General features: G+C 40.7%; 2 protein-coding genes across 3 annotated transcripts in view; one reads left to right on the top strand and one right to left on the bottom strand.

The window, feature by feature from the left end:
• Window positions 1-18,833, top strand: part of LOC144006723 (periostin-like) — a 21,107-nt gene continuing 2,274 nt past the window's right edge. The window contains exons 1-19 of one of the 2 annotated variants that reach the window (XM_077505723.1): window positions 1-226; window positions 1,513-1,611; window positions 4,556-4,620; window positions 4,722-4,879; window positions 5,792-5,956; window positions 6,077-6,223; window positions 6,422-6,563; window positions 8,479-8,691; window positions 8,861-8,995; window positions 10,969-11,117; window positions 12,394-12,530; window positions 12,674-12,804; window positions 12,885-13,015; window positions 14,611-14,713; window positions 14,799-14,866; window positions 15,285-15,330; window positions 15,402-15,437; window positions 17,088-17,699; window positions 17,775-17,810. In XM_077505723.1, coding sequence (XP_077361849.1) covers window positions 93-226; window positions 1,513-1,611; window positions 4,556-4,620; window positions 4,722-4,879; window positions 5,792-5,956; window positions 6,077-6,223; window positions 6,422-6,563; window positions 8,479-8,691; window positions 8,861-8,995; window positions 10,969-11,117; window positions 12,394-12,530; window positions 12,674-12,804; window positions 12,885-13,015; window positions 14,611-14,713; window positions 14,799-14,866; window positions 15,285-15,330; window positions 15,402-15,437; window positions 17,088-17,699; window positions 17,775-17,810 — 2,707 coding nt within the window. In that variant the 5' untranslated portion in view covers window positions 1-92. Of the gene's footprint in view, window positions 227-1,512; window positions 1,612-3,230; window positions 3,399-4,555; window positions 4,621-4,721; window positions 4,880-5,791; window positions 5,957-6,076; window positions 6,224-6,421; window positions 6,564-8,478; window positions 8,692-8,860; window positions 8,996-10,968; window positions 11,118-12,393; window positions 12,531-12,673; window positions 12,805-12,884; window positions 13,016-14,610; window positions 14,714-14,798; window positions 14,867-15,284; window positions 15,331-15,401; window positions 15,438-17,087; window positions 17,700-17,774; window positions 17,811-18,833 lie in introns of those variants that run through there. The other variant, XM_077505724.1, reaches the window with a different exon arrangement.
• LOC144006726 (UDP-glucuronosyltransferase 1-2-like) overlaps window positions 17,558-18,833 on the bottom strand; it is an 11,815-nt gene continuing 10,539 nt past the window's right edge. The window contains exons 6-7 of the transcript XR_013279918.1: window positions 17,884-17,981; window positions 17,558-17,762 (exon numbers count right to left, since the gene is read on the bottom strand). The gene's annotated coding sequence lies outside the window, so the exon portion shown is untranslated. The remainder of the gene's footprint in view (window positions 17,763-17,883; window positions 17,982-18,833) is intronic.

The raw sequence follows: 18,833 nt of genomic DNA on the forward strand, positions 1-18,833 counted from the left end.
GTGTGTTGGTATAAAAGAGGCGCCTGGCCCACTGCCGCTCATACATCTCAACAAGTGTGTTCAGTTTCAGGCTTAAAGAGTGCGTGTGTGTCATGACGACTCCCAGGATGCATCAGGTGACAGCGGCCGCCTTCCTGCTGGTGGCGCTGTGTTCGCTGGCCACCGTGGACGCGTCGGCCTACGACAAGATTGTCAGCCACAGCCGCATCAGGGCCAGAAATGAGGGGTAAGAAGAAAAAGACATTTCTTTCTGTTTTTTTTTTTTTTTTTTTTAATGCAGTAGGAGCACAAAAAATGCTTCTGAGTGTACAAAACAAGGAAAGGATTTTTATTTATTTTTTTAATTTACAGAAAATGGCACAACATTTTTTAAAGGGGGGCTTGCAAGAAGAAAATAATTTAATAAAGAACAGGGAAGAAAAAATACAAAAAAAAAATTAGAAAAAAAAACAATGTCACATCACAGGAGTAAAGAAATATTTGCAAGAAAAAAGTAAGGTAAAATTTTAGCCAAAGAAGTTCATAAATAATGTTTATTTATTTATTTATTTATTTATTTATTTATTTATTTATTTTTGTATTTTTAGGTAAACCAACCTGTTAGTAGAAAAATTTGTGGGTTCAAAAACAATACTAATCATACAATTGTGTCAAAAAAAATCTCAGTTTTTGTGTAAAAAATGCTTTATTTGTTTTTTTTTAATAATAGTCATACAGTATATTTAAAATTTTAGGAGGAAAATAGTCACATGGAGAAAAAAGTACCGGTAGTTCATGTACAAGAAAATGATGTATTAATTTGACTTTTTTTTTTTTTTCTTTTTTTTTTTTAATAGAGTAGGGAGATATTTTCGTGAACAAAAACAAGTCTATTTTTTGAGGGGAAAAAGGATAAATGCACGAGTGAAAGTAAGTTCTGCATTTTTCAAACAATAATGTTAATTTACATATTTCTATAATACGACTAAAAAAAAATGGAAAATACACACATTACCTTTAAATGTATGTTTCACGTGAAAATACTTTTTATCCAATAGAATACTAAAGAAAATGTGCATAAAAATGTTTTTATGTGTTCCTTTTAATGATTTAAAGTTTAAATTAAATATACACTATTTTTATTGTGTGTTTTATGCATCCAGTATATTTATAGTTATATCAAATAACACATATCTGAAATCAAAGATTTTCCTCTTAATTGAACTGGACAAAGACAAGGCTTTATGTCAAAACATTTTTTTTATACTATATATATATATATATATATATATATCAAGTGGACATATTAGTCGTTGGATGATGTGTGCACCAGGCGTAAAAATCCTGTGGCAGATTGTGAATTATAAAACAAAGGAAGCAAAACTTTGCACGACATCAGTGAGACAAAATGAAGCTCTCCAGTGTGTGCTTCCTTTTGCCAGGCAAGCTGCCGTGTTATGTGCACATTCTTTCTGTCGCCATCACTCAACAACTTTCTTCCTCTAACATCCACCCACCACCACCCCACATCAGGCCCAACGTTTGTGCCCTGCAGCAGGTTCTGGGGACCAAGAAGAAGTACTTCAGCACATGCAGAAACTGGTACAAAGGCGCCATCTGTGGCAAGAAGGCGTAAGTGTCATCACCAACACACCGCAGTCACCCCTTTCCCCCTACATGCTTATTATTTACACGAATTGGCCATAACATTAGGTACACCATCATGGCTGACATGGAGTGTATTTTAGGGCAAGGCTTCTGGAGACTTTTTTGTGGGTTTCCTCGTGTCAACATGTCAACCAAATTTTGATTTGAAAGGGGCTAAATGGAGTTCACCTTTGAAGTTCCCCTGTAAAATGACGGCTTCAAGGCAAAATGGCAAACTTCATGTTCATTATCAGGCATGGCTTCTAGAGACTTTTTTGCTCGTTTACTCACAATAGACATGTCTGCCAGTTTTTTTGTTGCTAAGTTAAATGGGCTTGTGGGCCTGAATTTTCCCATGGCTGCTATCAAGCCAATGTTTGGTGGTTATAAGATCACGAACCCTATCAAACGTCAGCTGTTTAGAAAGTAAATGTAAACAATTACTTATGAAAATCCCAATGAGCAAACATGTCGTTAAAAGCCAGCCGGAGGATTTGCTGTTTTTGTCGTCTTTTCAACAAACATCGGCGGTGCGCATGGAAGCAATTTACAACAAACGCCTTGAGACAAACACGTGCGTTCATTTGCGGACAAACTAACAATAAAACAATAACACTAAAGAAACGGCGACTTCAGTGTTACCTTCAAGCGTAAATGCAGGAAGGAAAACACAAATTGCTGCTTGATGAGGCCACAGGGGAGCTTGTTGATTCCTTTTCAGGGAGAGAAAAAAAGAAAATCTTAACTGGTGCCAGACACTTGCAGTCTGTGTGCATATGTTGACTTGTAAGGCAGTCAAAATATTAGAAACAGCTGTCAGTATGATGTTGCTGATTCAAACCAAAATGGCTGACTTCATGTTCTCGGGCACGGGTCCCGTTTTTTTGTGTGTGTATGTATGTGTGTAAGTCTTGACAAACATGTCCACCAAATTTCAGGTTTTTAAATGGGTGCTGGGGCTGAATTTTCCCCAAAGTCACCCAGCTTTCCATGGCAAATCCTCATAATAATCATCCAACTTTGAAACCTTGGCATTCACCCAAAATGGCCGACTTCCTGTTTAATTATGGATATGTGTCCCTGTGATTTTTTTCTTGTGTCCTATTATGATAGACACGTCCACTCAATTTCATGTTGATCGTTGAATCTGAATTTTCGTAACCCAATTCACCCAAAATGGCCGCTTCAAATCAAAATGGCTGAAATCTCTTCAATTTGAGGCATGGGTCCTTGAAACTTTTTTTGTGCTTTTGATAGACACATTACAAATGTGTCAATCCGTGTGACTGGTGACTGACTGACTGGTGAGTGAATTTTGTGGGGGGCCCGAAAGTCTGTGTTTAATTTGTGCACATGCGGAGCACATCTGTTTGCCTGTCAGTGGGTGATGACATCATCTTCCTGATGTCCAGCTGTGCGCGCGGATATTTACACATTTTACATGGTGTGAGCGCTCGTGCGTTCAAGTGTGAGAAAGCTGTTACGGAGAAGTGCTGTTGTCTATTATCTCAGCGTGGAAACCACAATCCGACGGGTTGGTTTGTTTTCCAAGCAAACTTGAACGCACCGCGAGGCTGCTCTCATCCCATTGGACGAGCACTCATCAAAAGAGCGTGGCGTGGGAATGCGCAGAGACAATTCTTTTGGGCATTATTTGGAGGAGAGTAAAATAATTTGGCATGGAAATGCAGACAGAGTCTAGGTTTCATTTTGAAAAAGTCAGGAGTGGACAGCGTTTGTTGTGTGGATGCTGACAGAGGCCATATTAATTGGTAAAATGCTGAGACAGCATATTGTTCTTTCTGAGAGAACCTGCATTGTCTGAATACTGAGAGAGTATGTTGAGCTTGACAGTATTAATAGTTTTAGTTTAAATGTTGAGAGAGTACAACATTTAGTGCATAAATGCTTCAAAATGTTTGCTTTGTTCTTGTTTACTGCAAAACTGATGTTTATGTACAGCACTTTGTATACAGCAACGCCTGTTCTTAAAGCGCTTTATAAATAAAGTGGAGTTGAGTTGAGAGACAAATATTAAGTGTAGGAATGCTGAGTGTCAAACAGCAGCCATATGAATCAAAGAGTTCATTCTAAGAGTCAAGCATTTAGTGTAGGAATGCTGATAATCGAACATTTACGGCATACATTCAAAGAGTCTAGCAAGTATTTGATGTACAAATGCCGAAAGTCAAACATTTCCTTGTATGGATTTTAAGAGTCAAGCATTTAGTGTATGAATGCTGAGAATCAACATTTACTGTAAAAATTACAAGTCATGTATTTAATGTAGAATTGCTGAGAGTCAAACATCAACCACATGAATGCTGAGAATCAAACATTTACTGCAAAAATGGTAAGTTAAGCATTAAATGTAGAGACGAGAGCCAAACATTTACTGTAAAAATTACAGGAATCAAACATTTACTGTAAAAATTACAAGAATCAAACATTTACTGTAAAAATTGTAAGTCAAGCATTTAATATAGAGATGCTGAGAGTCAAACATTTACTGCATAAATTACAACAGTCAAAAATTTAATGCAGAAATGTTGAGAGTCAAACATCAACCATATGAATGCTGAGAATCAAACATTTACAATACAAATTGTAAGATTCAAGCATTTAGTGTAGGAATGCTGAGAATCAATCATTTACTGTATAAATTAAAAAAATTCAATGTACAAACGCCGAGGGATAAACATTTATTGAATGAATTCTGACTCAAACATTTACTGTATGAATGCTGAGAGTCAAACACATACAGTATAACATTTGAGTCAAGCATTTATTATAGAAATGCTGAGAGCCAAACATTTACTAGTTATGAGTTAACCATTTAATGTGTGCATGTTGAGATTGTGGCATTATTGTGTAAATGCTTCTTCTCCATGTGGCATGTCCCTCATGTCCCTCTATCGCCCCCTTGCAGCATGGTAGTGTACGAGTGTTGTCCCGGCTACATGCGTCTGGAAGGCATGAAAGGATGTCCTGCAGGTCGGTGCCTCATATTGCTGACATATTGGGAAAAAAAAAAAAAAACTCCTTTAACCCCAAACCCTTAAACCCCTTTTTTTTCCTCCTCTCTTTTCAAAAAGTGGCTCCCATTGACCACGTGTACGGCACCCTGGGCCTGGTGAAGGCGCGGATGACGCAGGAGTACGCTGACATCTCCAAGCTGAGGGAGGAGATCGAGGGCAGGGGATCCTTCACCATGTTCGCGCCCAGCAACGACGCCTGGGACCATCTGGACACTGTGAGACCCGCGTCTGACCGCCCCCACCCCCATCCCGATCGTCATTGGCTAACTTTAACTGTCAATCGGCAAACGTAAAGGAAGTTTTATTGGCTACGAGAAACTTCCTTGTCACTTGTCAACCTACGGGAGCCGCCGTGGTCCAAATATGGCAAAAATACGGTTTGCTGCATTTGGTATAAGAATTGAGCGTTATTTTACGGCACTTTAGAGGTCCCGTACGGGACATAACAATTTAGCCCAAAATACGGGAAGTCCCGGCTAATACGTGACAGTTGGCAACCCTAGTCATGTGACACATAGTGACACCCCCCCTTTCAAATCCGCAGCTAATGAGTGCAACATGCACAAACATGGGACAGAAAGGAAGTGGATTCATGGTGAAAGGTTTAAAAAATAAATAAATAAATAAATAAATGACATAACATTAATCCAACGACTATAACCTTCCAACAATAATATTAATCCAACCGCTTACTAATGCTGGCTAACTTACTAGCTTGTAGCATGGAGCCACAGTAGCCACTTGTTGAGATACTGTAATTGTGAGTTAAGCTGTTTTTTGTTTTTTTGTTTTTTTATGAAATTAAAAACATGAGAGAAAATTTTATGTGAAATAATGTTGAACATTTCCGATCTAAAACTATCTGCTGACAAAAAAAATATAAATTATTGTCGTGACGAAAACTAGACTAAAACAGTTTTTGTTGACCAAAACCAGACGAATAAAATAATGTTTTCTTGGACTAATATAAAGACTAAAATGTCAGATTAAAATTGACTAAATAAAAAAGTGATGAGGTTGACGAACTATGTTAAAAAACTAGCAAGCGTGATTGAAACTGGACTAAAACTGGCACTAAATTTAAAAATGGCTGATAAAATGAAGACTTCGTGGCGGGTCGATTGCAGAACGTCCGCTCGGCGCTGGTGAGCAACGTGAACAAGGAGCTGTACAACGCCTTGCGCTTCCACATGGTCAACTCGCGCCTGCTGACCAAAGACATGAAGGACGGCATGAGCGTCACGTCCATGAACGACGACTTGGGCCTGCACATCAACCACTATTCCAACGGGGTGAGCCGACCCGCCCGGCCACTTGCGATATTTCTTCCCATCATTTTGCTATTTCAAAAATCCAAATGTGGCCCTTGAGCGCAACCATGTGAAAATACAAAAACAACGTTGATGTTGAAGGTGGTGACGGTGAACTGCGCCAGGATCATCCACGCCAACCAGGTGGCCACCAACGGCGTGGTGCATGTTATCGACCGGGTCATCAGCTCCGTCACCAACACCATCAAAGAAGTCCTGGACGTGGAAGACCAGCTTTCCTCCTTCAGTGTAAGAAATGCTAACTTCCTTAGCTAGCGGTGAAGATAAACACTTGTGTGGTCTGTGCTAAAAAAGCTAACACTAAAACTAATAAAGACACATGTTAAACAATAAAGCAGAAAGAGGAAGTGAATTTGAAACATAAAACGAACTAAAACCTCAAAGGATTTCAAAAATCTCAAACGAGTGTAACCTTTATGCCACCAGATGGCCGCTTTGGCCTCAGGCATGATGGACAAGCTGGACCAGCCAGGACACTACACTCTGTTTGCACCCACCAATGCCGCCTTCGACCGCTTGGGGCCGGGCTACCTGGAGCGCCTCATGGGTGACCAGGATGTCATTGCAGGTATGACATCACATCTCTGTTTGGGCGGGGTATGGGTGGGGGGAGAAATCATGTGATGATTAACATGTGGAGTTGTTTTCACTTTTAAAACTCTTGACAATAATGATCCGTTATAACTAGATAATAGATTGTTAGTAAACTGTTAATTAATGAGTTACAGTGTTCCCTCGTTTATCACGGGTTCATCTTTCGCAGCCTCAATGTTTCACGGATTTTTTACAGTGTACTTTTTGGTTTGTTTATTTTTTTTCTTGTTCTCTCGAATCCTACATCAGCCCGGGGACATACGGGCATTTACAGTCTCAACGAGACCTTCCCAACAGTGTTTGTCCCGTTGCGGCACGACATTGCATTCCAGAGACCAAAAATATGTACTGTGCTGTATAACAAGAAAATGAACTCTTTTCTGCCACACATCAAAAAAAGCCTTTGATATGACAAAGGCTTTGATCTTTCACAAAAAGAGATACAATGCTTCCATCTGCTGGCCAGAGTTAGAGTGTTTTTGATTCCACAACCCATTGACCAGGCAGCTCTGCACTTAGACGAAAACGAGATAAAAAGCTTAGTTGACGTCATTTAACGTTTATGGCGGAATACGTCATGATTTTACTAATCGTTATTAAACGTTTTTGGCGGTCAAAGAGTTAAAGAAAAAAAACATACTTTTAACCCATTCAAGCCCAAAAACGTATAAATAAGTTTTTTAATACTTTGTCCTGCACTCCCAAAGACGTATTTATACGTGTTTTTTTTCTATAGCATACAGAACGCATTGACACAGCTTCTGAAATGAAGATGTCGCTTAAAACAATGGTAGTTATTACAAAAAACGGCCAGCAAGGGGCAGCAGAGTATAAGAGATCAGCCGAGGCCATGTTCCAACAAGCTCTTTTTGCCAGTTTGTGAATAATGATGAAGCTTAGCTATATTCTAATGCTAATTGCTGCAACGCAGAAACAGATACAAACATATTTTTTTTTCCTGATGAAAGGGGAGACTTTAATCTTTCTTTTGGTAGGTTGCATATTTTTATAGCAATAGAACAGAATATTCTGGGGACCTTGCAAAATCCGTCAAAATCCAATAAAGCAGCCGGGAGTGAAGGGGATTGCTTCTGTGAAAATGGCTGGGAGTGAATGAGTTAATAAGGAATAGTTGCAATTTAAGAATAATGTTCCAATAACATATATAACCCAGTAATTTACTAATAGCTTGTTTATGATATATTACTCATTTAGTAGATAGTTATAAATTATTGACTATAGCTTATTACCTAACCGTTTATTAATGCTATATTAACTGTCAATAAGTATCATTCTAAATCCTTAACAAACAATACGTCATTAATAATTCATTAATTAACAGTTTATTAATGATCTATTAACTAGTTATAACAGATAGTTATTAGAAACGTCAAAATCCATCCTTGGTCCAGTTCTATTTCTTAAAAGCAACATTGTTTTTTGAATGTTGTCTTGCTCTGGCAAGTTTTTGTGCATGCAGCACAGGCGTGCGTCCACAAACGAGGACAAACAAAGCAGATTTACGACTTCCGCTGTGGCGGACGACCAACGATTTAGTCACACAGTCGTCGGTCAGCCAGCAATCGGCAGCCAGCGTTCGTGTCCCCAGTGAGTCACGTCCTCCGTGGACCATTCGGTCACATTTGGCCAAAACGTAGCTTTGGACGCGGACGTGGTTTTCATGATGTGAACAGCGCTTTCCTGGAAGGCCTTTTTGCTTTGCTTACTGTACGATTGCTGATTTAATTTTTGATGTAAACGCTGAACAAGTCTCATGAAAACGTTTTTTTATGCAGTCACTACGCGTACGGAACAAAAGTCTGTTTAGTTCCATGAAGCATTTCACGCGTACCTACCGACCTACCAACTCATGCTTTCTTTTCTCGCAGCTCTTGTCAACTACCACCTGCTGAAAAGCGTCCAGTGCTCGGAAGCCATCATGGCGGGCACAGTGTACGAGACGGAGGAGGGCAGCAGTATTGAGGTGGGCTGCGACGGCGACAGTCTGACGGTCAACGGCGTCAAGATGGTGTTGAAGAAGGACATCGTCACCACCAACGGCGTCATACACCTCATTGACCAGGTTCTGGTGCCAAACTCGGGTAAGAGCACGCCTGTTGGTGGGCAAAGCTTTCTTGCTCACCATGCATACCACCACCCACATATTTATACAATTGTCCTGTTTTTTTCCCCCCCACATTATTAACCAATTTAGTGTTGAAAATGCCTGAGAACTAACAACTGACTATTCTGATGTTACGTGTGTTTCAGCCAAGGATGTGATGGAACTGATGGGCACGGGCCAGAGTACCTTCAAGGATATGGTGTACGAACTGGGCTTAGCCGCCGCCTTGGGTCCGAAGACGGAGTACACGCTCCTTGCCCCCCTCAACTCGGCTTTCACCAGTGAGTCTGTCGCCCGACTTTAGTGAATCTAGTTACAAATGTGTTCTTTGGACAAATAAATTGCCTTTGGAGGATTTTAAAAGTCAAAATTGTTGCCTCTGAAGCCACTATCACGTCGCAAAATGAAATTTGGTGTGCATGTCTTATCCGTAGTTCCACAAAAAGTCTTGAGTGCCACTAAAACAAACAAACAAACAAAATAACTCTCATAAGTGTACTCCACAGGTTTGACAAGGCACTTTGACTTAGCAACATGGAATTTGGTGGACATGTCCATCACAAGTAGACCCACAAAAAAATTCTCAAGAATACCTGCCCCAAAACATACAGGAAGTCGGCCATTTTGGTTTAAAGCATGGCAGTTAAGTGGTTTGAAAATTCAGCCCCAGATGCCACATTCATTGAGCAGCATGTGATTTGGTAGGCACATCTATGACGAGTAGACCCACAAAAAATTCTCAAGAACACCTGCCCCAAAACATACAGGAAGTCGGCCATTTTGGTTTAAAGCATGGCAGTTAAGTGGTTTGAAAATTCAGCCCCAGATGCCACATTCATTGAGCAGCATGTGATTTGGTAGGCACATCTATGACGAGTAGACCCACAAAAAATTCTCAAGAACACCTGCCCAAAAACATACAGGAAGTCGGCCATTTTGGTTTAAAACGTGGCAGTTAAGTGGTTTGAAAATTCAGCCCCATATGCCACATTCACTGAGCAGCATGTGATTTGGTAGGCACGTCTATGACGGGTAGACCCACAAAAAATTCTCAAGAACACCTGCCCAAAAACATACAGGAAGTCGGCCATTTTGGTTTAAAGCATGGCAGTTAAGTGGTTTGAAAATTCAGCCCCATATGCCACATTCATTGAGCAGCATGTGATTTGGTAGGCACATCTATGACGGGTAGACCCACAAAAAATTCTCAAGAACACCTGCCCAAAAACATACTGGAAGTTGGCCATTTTGGTTTGAAGCATGGCAGTTAAGTGGTTTGAAAATTCAGCCCCAGATGCCACATTCACTGAGCAGCATGTGATTTGGTAGGCACTAATATGACGAGTAGACCCACAAAAAATTCTCAAGAACACCTGCCCAAAAACATACTGGAAGATGGCCATTTTGGTTTGAAGCATGACAGTGAAATGTTTTGAAAATTCAGCCCCGCAAGCTACTTTTACTTAGCAGTACAAGATTTGGTAGCCACATCTATGACGAGTAGACCCACAAAAACTTGTCAAGAACACCTGGAAGTCGGCCATTTTGGTTTGAAGCATGCCAGTGAAGTGTTTTGAAAATTCAGCCCCAGGTGTCACTTTCACTGAGCAGCATGGGATTTGGTTGGCACATCTTTCACGAGTTGACCCACAAAAAAGTCTCAAGAAGCCATGTCTGAAAAAGACATTTTGGTTTGAAGCAGATGTCTAAGGCTCGCATCCAGGGTTCCTACAAAATAAAATGTACAATTTTTTTTTCAAAATCCAGCCCCTGAAGCCACATTTGCTGAGCAACATGAAATTTGGTAGGCTTATCCATCATGAGCATCCCTACGAAAAAGTCTTAAGAAGCCATACCTGAAAAGACACCGGAAGTCTACAATTGTGGTTTGAATTGGACATTTCAGGTTCAACTTGGACATTTCCAGGAATTCTTATCCAAGATTTTGTCACCAAATTTGAACCTTCTATATTATTAAAAATAAAATGGACGCCGTTGGATCGCAAAGAAACTGAATGTTCATCATTGTGAGTGGAACATGCTGGCAAAATTCACATAAATCAACTCCAAAAGGTCAGATGTTGACCAAGCCGCAATAACTCAGCTCTTGACATTCTAATTTCTTGCAAACCTGGTCTTCTTCGTATTGAGTCCGTCTGGCGTACTTCCCGGCATCTTACGGCCGGGAAAAAACATGAGCTCACACAAGTGAAGTGGCCATCTCCCTGTCCGTCTTGTTGATTGCGTTTGTCAGACGAGGTGATGGCGACCGACCAAACGGTGCTGAGGTACCTTCTGCAAAACCACATCTTGAAGCTGAAGGTCACGCTGAACGAGCTCTACAACGGCCAGCTGCTGGAGACGCTGACCGGAAAGCTTCTGCGAGTCTTCATCTACCGCACGGTGAGCTCAAGCCGGATGACAGTTGTTGGGGAATATATACAAATAAATCACAACGTCGCGCCAAATTCAATAAAATGCTGGCAGATGATCCGTGTTGCTCCCTCTTACGTAAAAGTCTCATCTGGGTTTGCTTTGCTTCGTTGACTTGGTGTTGATTACAATCAACATGACAATAATCAGATTTCACACCCTGGTCTCAGGCAGGGTTTCGCAAACATTTTTGGGTCCAGGAGCACCTCACAGGAGCGAAATCCTTCCAAGACCACCTCAAAATCCTAACACCAGATGAAGGATATATTTTCTTCACTGTTCTTGATCATCAGCCGCGAATTAGGCACAGGGTTATTATAGGTTTGGAATTTTTCATTTTAGTTAGTTTTGATTTCGTTTTGAGTTTTGTTTTTTAAATTTTGTTAGTTTTAATTCATTTTCAGGGTTGTTCTGTTGTTGTTGTTTTTTAATTAGTTTTAGTTATTTAATAAATGCTTAGTTTTAAATTAGTTTTAGTTAATTTCAGTATTAGTTTATAGAAAATGTTTATCACTACACCATGGGAGCGACGTCATCTGAAGGTGCTTTTCTATTGGCTGCTGTTAGACGACGTCACTTCTGTGTAAATCACTCAATCTTGTGTGAGTGAAAAAAAAAAAAATCAGTGCGTGCTGTCAAGTTGCCGCGGGAGTGGATGTCATGCAGCAGACAAATTCGCCCGGCCCCGTCTGCCGACAGTGAATGACACGCCCCCCGCCACCTCCCGCTCTGTGATTGGCTGGAGGGGTAAACAACTTTCTGTCAACAGAAACGTCCCACTGTTGCCTTAGACTTAGACTTGACTTTATTGATCCCTTTGGGATGGCTCCCAAACAAAAAACAAAACAAAAGCAAACTACAGGCTGGGGGGCCTTAGGAAAAAAAAAATCACCACCACACATTAACAGAAGCCCAGAGGTGTAGAATGAGAAGGAGTTCATCGATATACATCCTGTATTTATATAGTGCATATACCTGTGTGAAAATGGAAGACCCCGCCTTTAATATCAAAATAAATCTACGTAAAATCACATTTAAAATCATCCCCAAAGGCTCATGCATTAAATTAATTATCAAAGACTAAAACGAAGGACATTTTCACAGATCGTTAATTTTAATTTTGCAAACATAAAATGTAGTTGCAGTTAGTTTTCCGTTTTTAGTTTATTTTGTCGACTAAATTGTTTTTTGAATTTTAGTTTTATTTTTTTCCTTAGTTTTAGTTAACTAAATTAACCTTGTTTAGGCGGTGTGCATCGAGAACGCCTGCATGGTGCGCGGCAGCAAGCAAGGAAGTAACGGAGTCCTCCACCTCATCAGGACCATCATCAGACCCTCGCAGAAGACCACCTACGACATCCTCAAGGCCGACGGACGCTTCAAGTGAGGACAAGCGCTAAAAAATAAGTTTATTTTTAATCTGATTAAACAAAAGCTCTTTATTTTCAACTCTGACACCCAACCCACATTTGTGTTTGCTAAAAAGAGATGCTGCATTCATTCCATTGTGTTTGTAATGAATACAGAATTTTCCTGACACTGATGGAGACGGCCGATATGACCGACCTGCTGAAGCAGGAAGGCTCATTCACCGTCTTCGCACCGACAGATGAAGCCTTCGCGGACCTGAGCGACGACGACATGAAGCTGCTGAAAAGTCCGTCGGTTGGCCTCATTCGAGCGCCGATTCGGCGAGCTGGCAAAATCTCAAATGAAAATCGCTTTGCTTTCTGACAGGCGATCGGACGGCGCTGAGGACCATCCTGCTCTACCACGTCGGCCATGGCATCTTCATCAATGGCGGTCTGGAAGGGGGCGTGACCAATCTGCTGAAGACGCTGCAGGGCAATAATCTGCGAGTTTTGTCCGTAAGTCATTTTGCTCCATTACTTTCACTGGGCTGTTTGTTTGTTTGTTTGTTTGTTTGTTTGTATTTACGTGAATTCAAATTAGTTTATTCTTTTTTGCATTAACTTATCACCATCCATCTCATTGAATAAGAGGTAGTTATTTATTTTACTGAATGTTTGGTCCATTCATTATTATTAAGTTAATTTTATATATTTTTAAAAATTGTGATTGGCTGGCAACCAGTCTAGGGTGTACCCCGCCTCCTGCCCAGAGCCAGCTGAGATAGGCTCCAGCACCCCCCGTGACCCTTGTGAGGAATAAGCGATCAAGAAAATGGATGGATGGATGGATGGATGGATGGACATTTTAAAAAAATGGAATAAATAACCATGTTAATTTTATTAAAACAAGCCATTTCACACTCGCAACTGAAATTGTTATATAGTAAATATATAGTTTTATATATATATATATATATATATATATATATATATATATATATATATATATATATATATATATATATATATATTAAATAACTGGTAATTAATTGTATTTTAATTAATAAGTATTAAAATTGAAAATTAATTACTATTTTAATAGCATAAACTCTTTTGCAACAATTTTAGAAAATTCATGTTTATTCATTAAAATCAACTTTAAATTTAAAAAAACAAAAATTGATTATTGCTGTTTTTGATAAATTATTTCATGTACGCATTTTTTAAATTTACATAAAGTTAATTAATTATAAATAATAAAGTAACAACAATTATTGTTTAATATAATGTAAAAATGAGTAATTTTTATACTGTCGGAAAACTTACAGCATACTTAGTTTCACTGTTAATGAAATAAACATTTCTGCAAAACGTAAAACAAAATTTACATTTGAAATGTTTGCAATTAAACATGTTGATTAATTAATCTGTTTTTTACAAATGAAGTATATTATTATTATTATTATTATTATTATTATTATTATTGGTTATTTTATTTTTTTATTATCAAACCTTTTCATAAAGCAGCCACATTTTCATCTGAAATGACTCGGCCCGTTTGTCCGTTCTCAACATCAAATGTGGCGTTACTTGTTCGAATGTGATCTCTGGGGGCGATCCAGACGTAATTAGGAGCTGGCTGCCGTCATTTCCATTGGGGAGCGACATCCGAGCCTCCTGTCAGCCCACCAGGCTATCTAGTGACATCTAACGTGGGCTCTGCAAGCGTCAAACAAAGTGGTGTGGAGGAGGGGAAAGTGATCTCCGAGTGACTCAGCCGGGCCTCCTGATTGCAGGAAGTTCTGTCATTAAGCAGATCGGCCTGCTTTTGCCATCAACTCTCAAAGTTACCAACAGGAAGTAACTTCTTGTGTTAACCAAATACGGTAATAATGGAAGAGGACATTTTAATAATGGTTTTTGTTGGGCGGCAGTGTTAAGCACATTTGTGAGTTTTTGTCAATTTGGGGATTAGCGGGTTATGTTTAAGGTTTTGGACTACTGTAAATAATAGCCTGATGATTTGAAGATAGAGGTGTTTGATTGCTCTGATATAACTACTAGTACTGCCACTATAAGGTACCTGAGAGCCTTCCTGTGTGTTTAACCAGGTGAACAACTCCATTCATGTCAACTCAGTGGATGTCCCTGACAGTGACTTGATGGCCACTAATGGCGTGATCCACGTGGTGAACAACCTTCTCTATCCAGCAGGTTGGCACTCTGCTAAAAAAAATAAAAATACAAATAATTAAAAAAAATCTGCTCCACTCTGCTGATGTCGGATCTTCCCTTGCAGATCTTCCGGTGGGTCGCAAGGACCTGCTTCTCCTCCTCAGGAAGATCATCAAGTACATCACGATTCAGGTCAGAAAATAAACGAGCATTTCAGAATCCTGGATGGCAGAAAAATCAGTGACTAGTGCTTACCTGAACTGAAACGATGACAAAACTTGCTATGTTTGTGCCACCACATATATCCCAAAAGGTTTAGATATTTTTTCCAATTTACTTAAAAAAAACACAACATTATAGAGTACATAGCATATATATACATCGCTGTACAGACAAGACTGCCTGGTGGCAGCCATTTGTAAAGGGACAGACTAGGAACCAATCCTCCATCATCGGGTTTGAGGGAAGCATTTTCTTTCTGATATGTAGAAAATGTTTGGTTGAGATGTTTACTAATGTGCCATCAGAGAAAGCTGTCTTGGAAGAGACATTATGGTCAAATGGTCAGTCGACTTTCTGTAACCCTCCTGCTGGTTTTTGTTCTCCATAGTATGTGCCAGGATTTTCTTACACCGAGATCCCCCTCACCTTCCTCAGTAAGTCCTCTCCTGAGTCTGAGCTTTACGTGCCAAATATGCTCCAGCTAAAGCTTTTTGTTTGTCCGCAGGGAGGACCATCACTATGACGAAGTACACCGAGAAAGGTAAGGGATTATACTCGTACTGTCAGATTGGGTGGTTGACTGCATCTGTTTGTGGTGATGGAGTGCTCAGATGGATCGGTGGGATGTCAATCAGTGCTTGGGTTGATCTGTTTGCTTGAATGGATCTATTTGTGGTAACAGTGTGCCGATGCATTTGTTTGAAGGTAAGGACAGGGCTGTAGTCAAGTCTACCTTTATCAATGTCAGAGTCCAAGACAAGTCCTAGTCAAATAACAAGGAGTCTGAATCTAGTCCGAGACAACCCCTCCAAAAAAAACATCAAGTATGGACTTGAGTCTTGTTCGTCTCTGTGTGCCCTGCGATTGGTTGGCAACCAGTCCAGGGTGTCCCCTGCCTACTGCCCAGAGCCAGCTGAGATAGGCGCCAGCAGCCCCCGCGACCCTTGTGAGGAATAAGCGGTCAAGAAAATGGATGGATGGATGGACTTGAGTCCGAATCTGGACTGTGTGTGGTGAAAGAGTACTTGGATGGATCTGTTTCAGTTAAATTGGTGCTTGGAAGGATCACTTAACAGAAAAAGGATTGCTCGTATGAATTAGTTTGTGATCAACAAGTGCTTGGAGGTGAAGAAATGCGTAGGTGGATCTGTTTGTGATAAGTGAGTCCGTACTTGGATTGCTCTGTTTGTGCCGAGTAAGTGCATGGATCAATCTGTTTCAAGCAAAATGATATTTGGTATGGATACGTTTCGGGTGAATCAGTGCTTGGATCCATTAGTTTGGGATGAAAGAGTCCTTAAATGGATTTGGTTGAAGTGAGGAAGTGATTGGATTAATCTGTTTGAGGTCAAAGAATGCTTGAATGCATCTGTTGAGAAAGAATGCACAGATGAGTTTGATGTGGGAAAAAAAAGGCTATTTTCTTCCACATCAAACTTTGGCACGAACATAAGTTGAATGAATGGGCAAAATTCTCACAGACACTCTCCAGAGTCTTTCCAAAAGTGTTGAAGCTCCAGAAGGCGGCTCAACTTTTTCCCTTCCTTGTCTCTTATTGTTAATATGTGGGCACCCAAAAGTTCAGGTATTTGCACTTTTCCTTAATGGCCTCTTATGGGATTTGTGTTGTGATTGGAGAAGACCCAACGGAGAATTTTTGGAAGTCTTCATTGATGGAATCCTCCCATACTTCCAGAACTTGATTACATTCATACTTCCTGTCATCATTCGCTCTTAAAGTCCACCGGGAGCTGTCGGCATATCAAATCCTGGCATTTGGTAATGAGCTCATTAGGCTGTCAGTCCTCTAGTGAACTTCCTCTCAGATGGACGCATGCCTCTGCGTATTGAGTAACATAGAAGAGATAAAGTAGGAGCTACTCACAGGAGACGGGAGATATCAGGCAGCACTAGTGATTGTATCTAAGTAGATAAAAGTCATGTGGCTGATGCAGCCCTTGTTTGAAATCCTAACTTGACACAATAACTCTCACTCTGATTTCAAACGCTCATTTGAAACACAAACCCTGGCTTGAAACCCCAACTTGAATCCTGTCTTAAAGTCCTAAAGTCAGATTTATTTTGGGAGTTACAGAAGACATAAAGGGACAAAATATTTACATGTTGAGTGAAGTTAATTATCACTGATATCTTGTCGACTTCTCAATGTGACTGTAAATGTTCCCTACAGTCCCCGAACAAACCGAAGTGATACGTGTCATCGGAGGGGAACCATCGATCACCAAGGTGGTAGACGGCGAACCCTCCATCACCACCGTAACCCGGGTGATCGAAACGGACCCAACGGACACCCGGGTGGTTGTGGACGGTGAACCCTCCGTCACCACGGTGACGCGGGTCATTGAAAGGGACCCAACAGTCACCCGGGTGGTGGTGGATGGGGAACCCTCCGTCACCACGGTAACGCGGGTCATCGAAAGGGAACCGACGGTTACCCGGGTGGTGGTGGACGGTGAACCCTCCATCACCACCGTAACCCGGGTGATCGAAACGGACCCAACAGTCACCCGGGTGGTGGTGGATGGGGAACCCTCCGTCACCACGGTAACGCGGGTCATCGAAAGGGAACCGACGGTTACCCGGGTGGTGGTGGACGGTGAACCTTCCGTCACCACGGTAACGCGGGTAATCGATGCGGAGCCCACCGTCACCCGGGTGGTGGTGCAGGGCGAGCCGGTGATCACCAAGGTTAGCGGAGTCGTCGAGAGGGAGCCCTCCATTACCAAGGTAACCCGAGTGATCGGGGAGCCCGGCGTAACCAAGGTGACCAGGGTCATCGAGGGTAAGACGTCCACCTACTGTGATTGTTAATGGCCTCCAAATGCTGGGAGATAATCCATGACTTCTGAAATTTTAGGTGGACAAGTGGAATCACAAAGGAAGACGATTTCAGGTCAGTTTCTTGTCCTCAAAGGATGTTGTTTATTGTGTCTAACAGAAACATCATCATCATCATTCCAACTTACCTTGGAGCTCCTCAGACATCATTCTCATGGTGTGCACCGGATATTCCCAAGAAAGTCAGACAGGCATCGCTTACAACCCGCCTTTGTCTCCCTTGTTTCTGCAAAAAAATAATTAAACCTTCTTTGATATTTATAAAAAGGTTAGATTCATTGAGGCATGAAACCCACATCGGCTAACTCTAAATCGTACCTGATGTTTATAAAAATGCTCATGTTTTGTTAGTTTGTTGAAGACTAAATCATCTTTGATCTTTACGCACTTTTGTCCATGAGGTTACCCGAATACTTACCAAATCATCTCTGATGTGTCAGAAAAAAAATGTCAGATTGGTTTGCTGAAGACTGATCTGTGTTTAATATTAACAAAAAGTGAACTTCAAAGCATGAATAGTCTGCCTTGCTTCTGAAACAACATGGACGGCAGGTTTGAAGTCGGAATCATCTCTAATGTTTCAGAAAAGGGTCGATTTAGGATTGTTTGATATTCTCCATTGATTATAAAAATGTTTGTCTTTGGTTCATTGAAGGCTCAATCTTCAATGTTTATAAAACATGTTGCTCAAAATCATCTCTGGATTTACCAAAAATGCAACAATTACATCGGGTTTGTTGAAGACTCTAAATCATTTCTTGTTTCCAAAAACACGGATGTTGTGTTTATTGACTAGACTTTAAATTGTTGTTTGTGACAAAGCGTTTTATTGGTTCTTTCTTCAAGGCAGACAGCTCATAAAGTTGTTTTGTGAGAGAGAAAAGCAATAAAGGAAAAACAATAAATCAGTTGTTCAGCCGAAGTCGTAAATAACATAGCTGACAAATTTGTGGGTCTGGAACGAACAGCTCGAGCAAAAGTTGTTTTTTTGCATCGAAGCAGCTGGATGCAACACCATGACGTTTGGATGTCTGACAGATACGTAAAAACATTGACGCCTCATTGAGCATGTTGGCCC

This window comes from Festucalex cinctus, chromosome 18 (genome assembly GCF_051991245.1).
Source record: "Festucalex cinctus isolate MCC-2025b chromosome 18, RoL_Fcin_1.0, whole genome shotgun sequence".
NCBI classification, from domain to species: domain Eukaryota; kingdom Metazoa; phylum Chordata; class Actinopteri; order Syngnathiformes; family Syngnathidae; genus Festucalex; species Festucalex cinctus.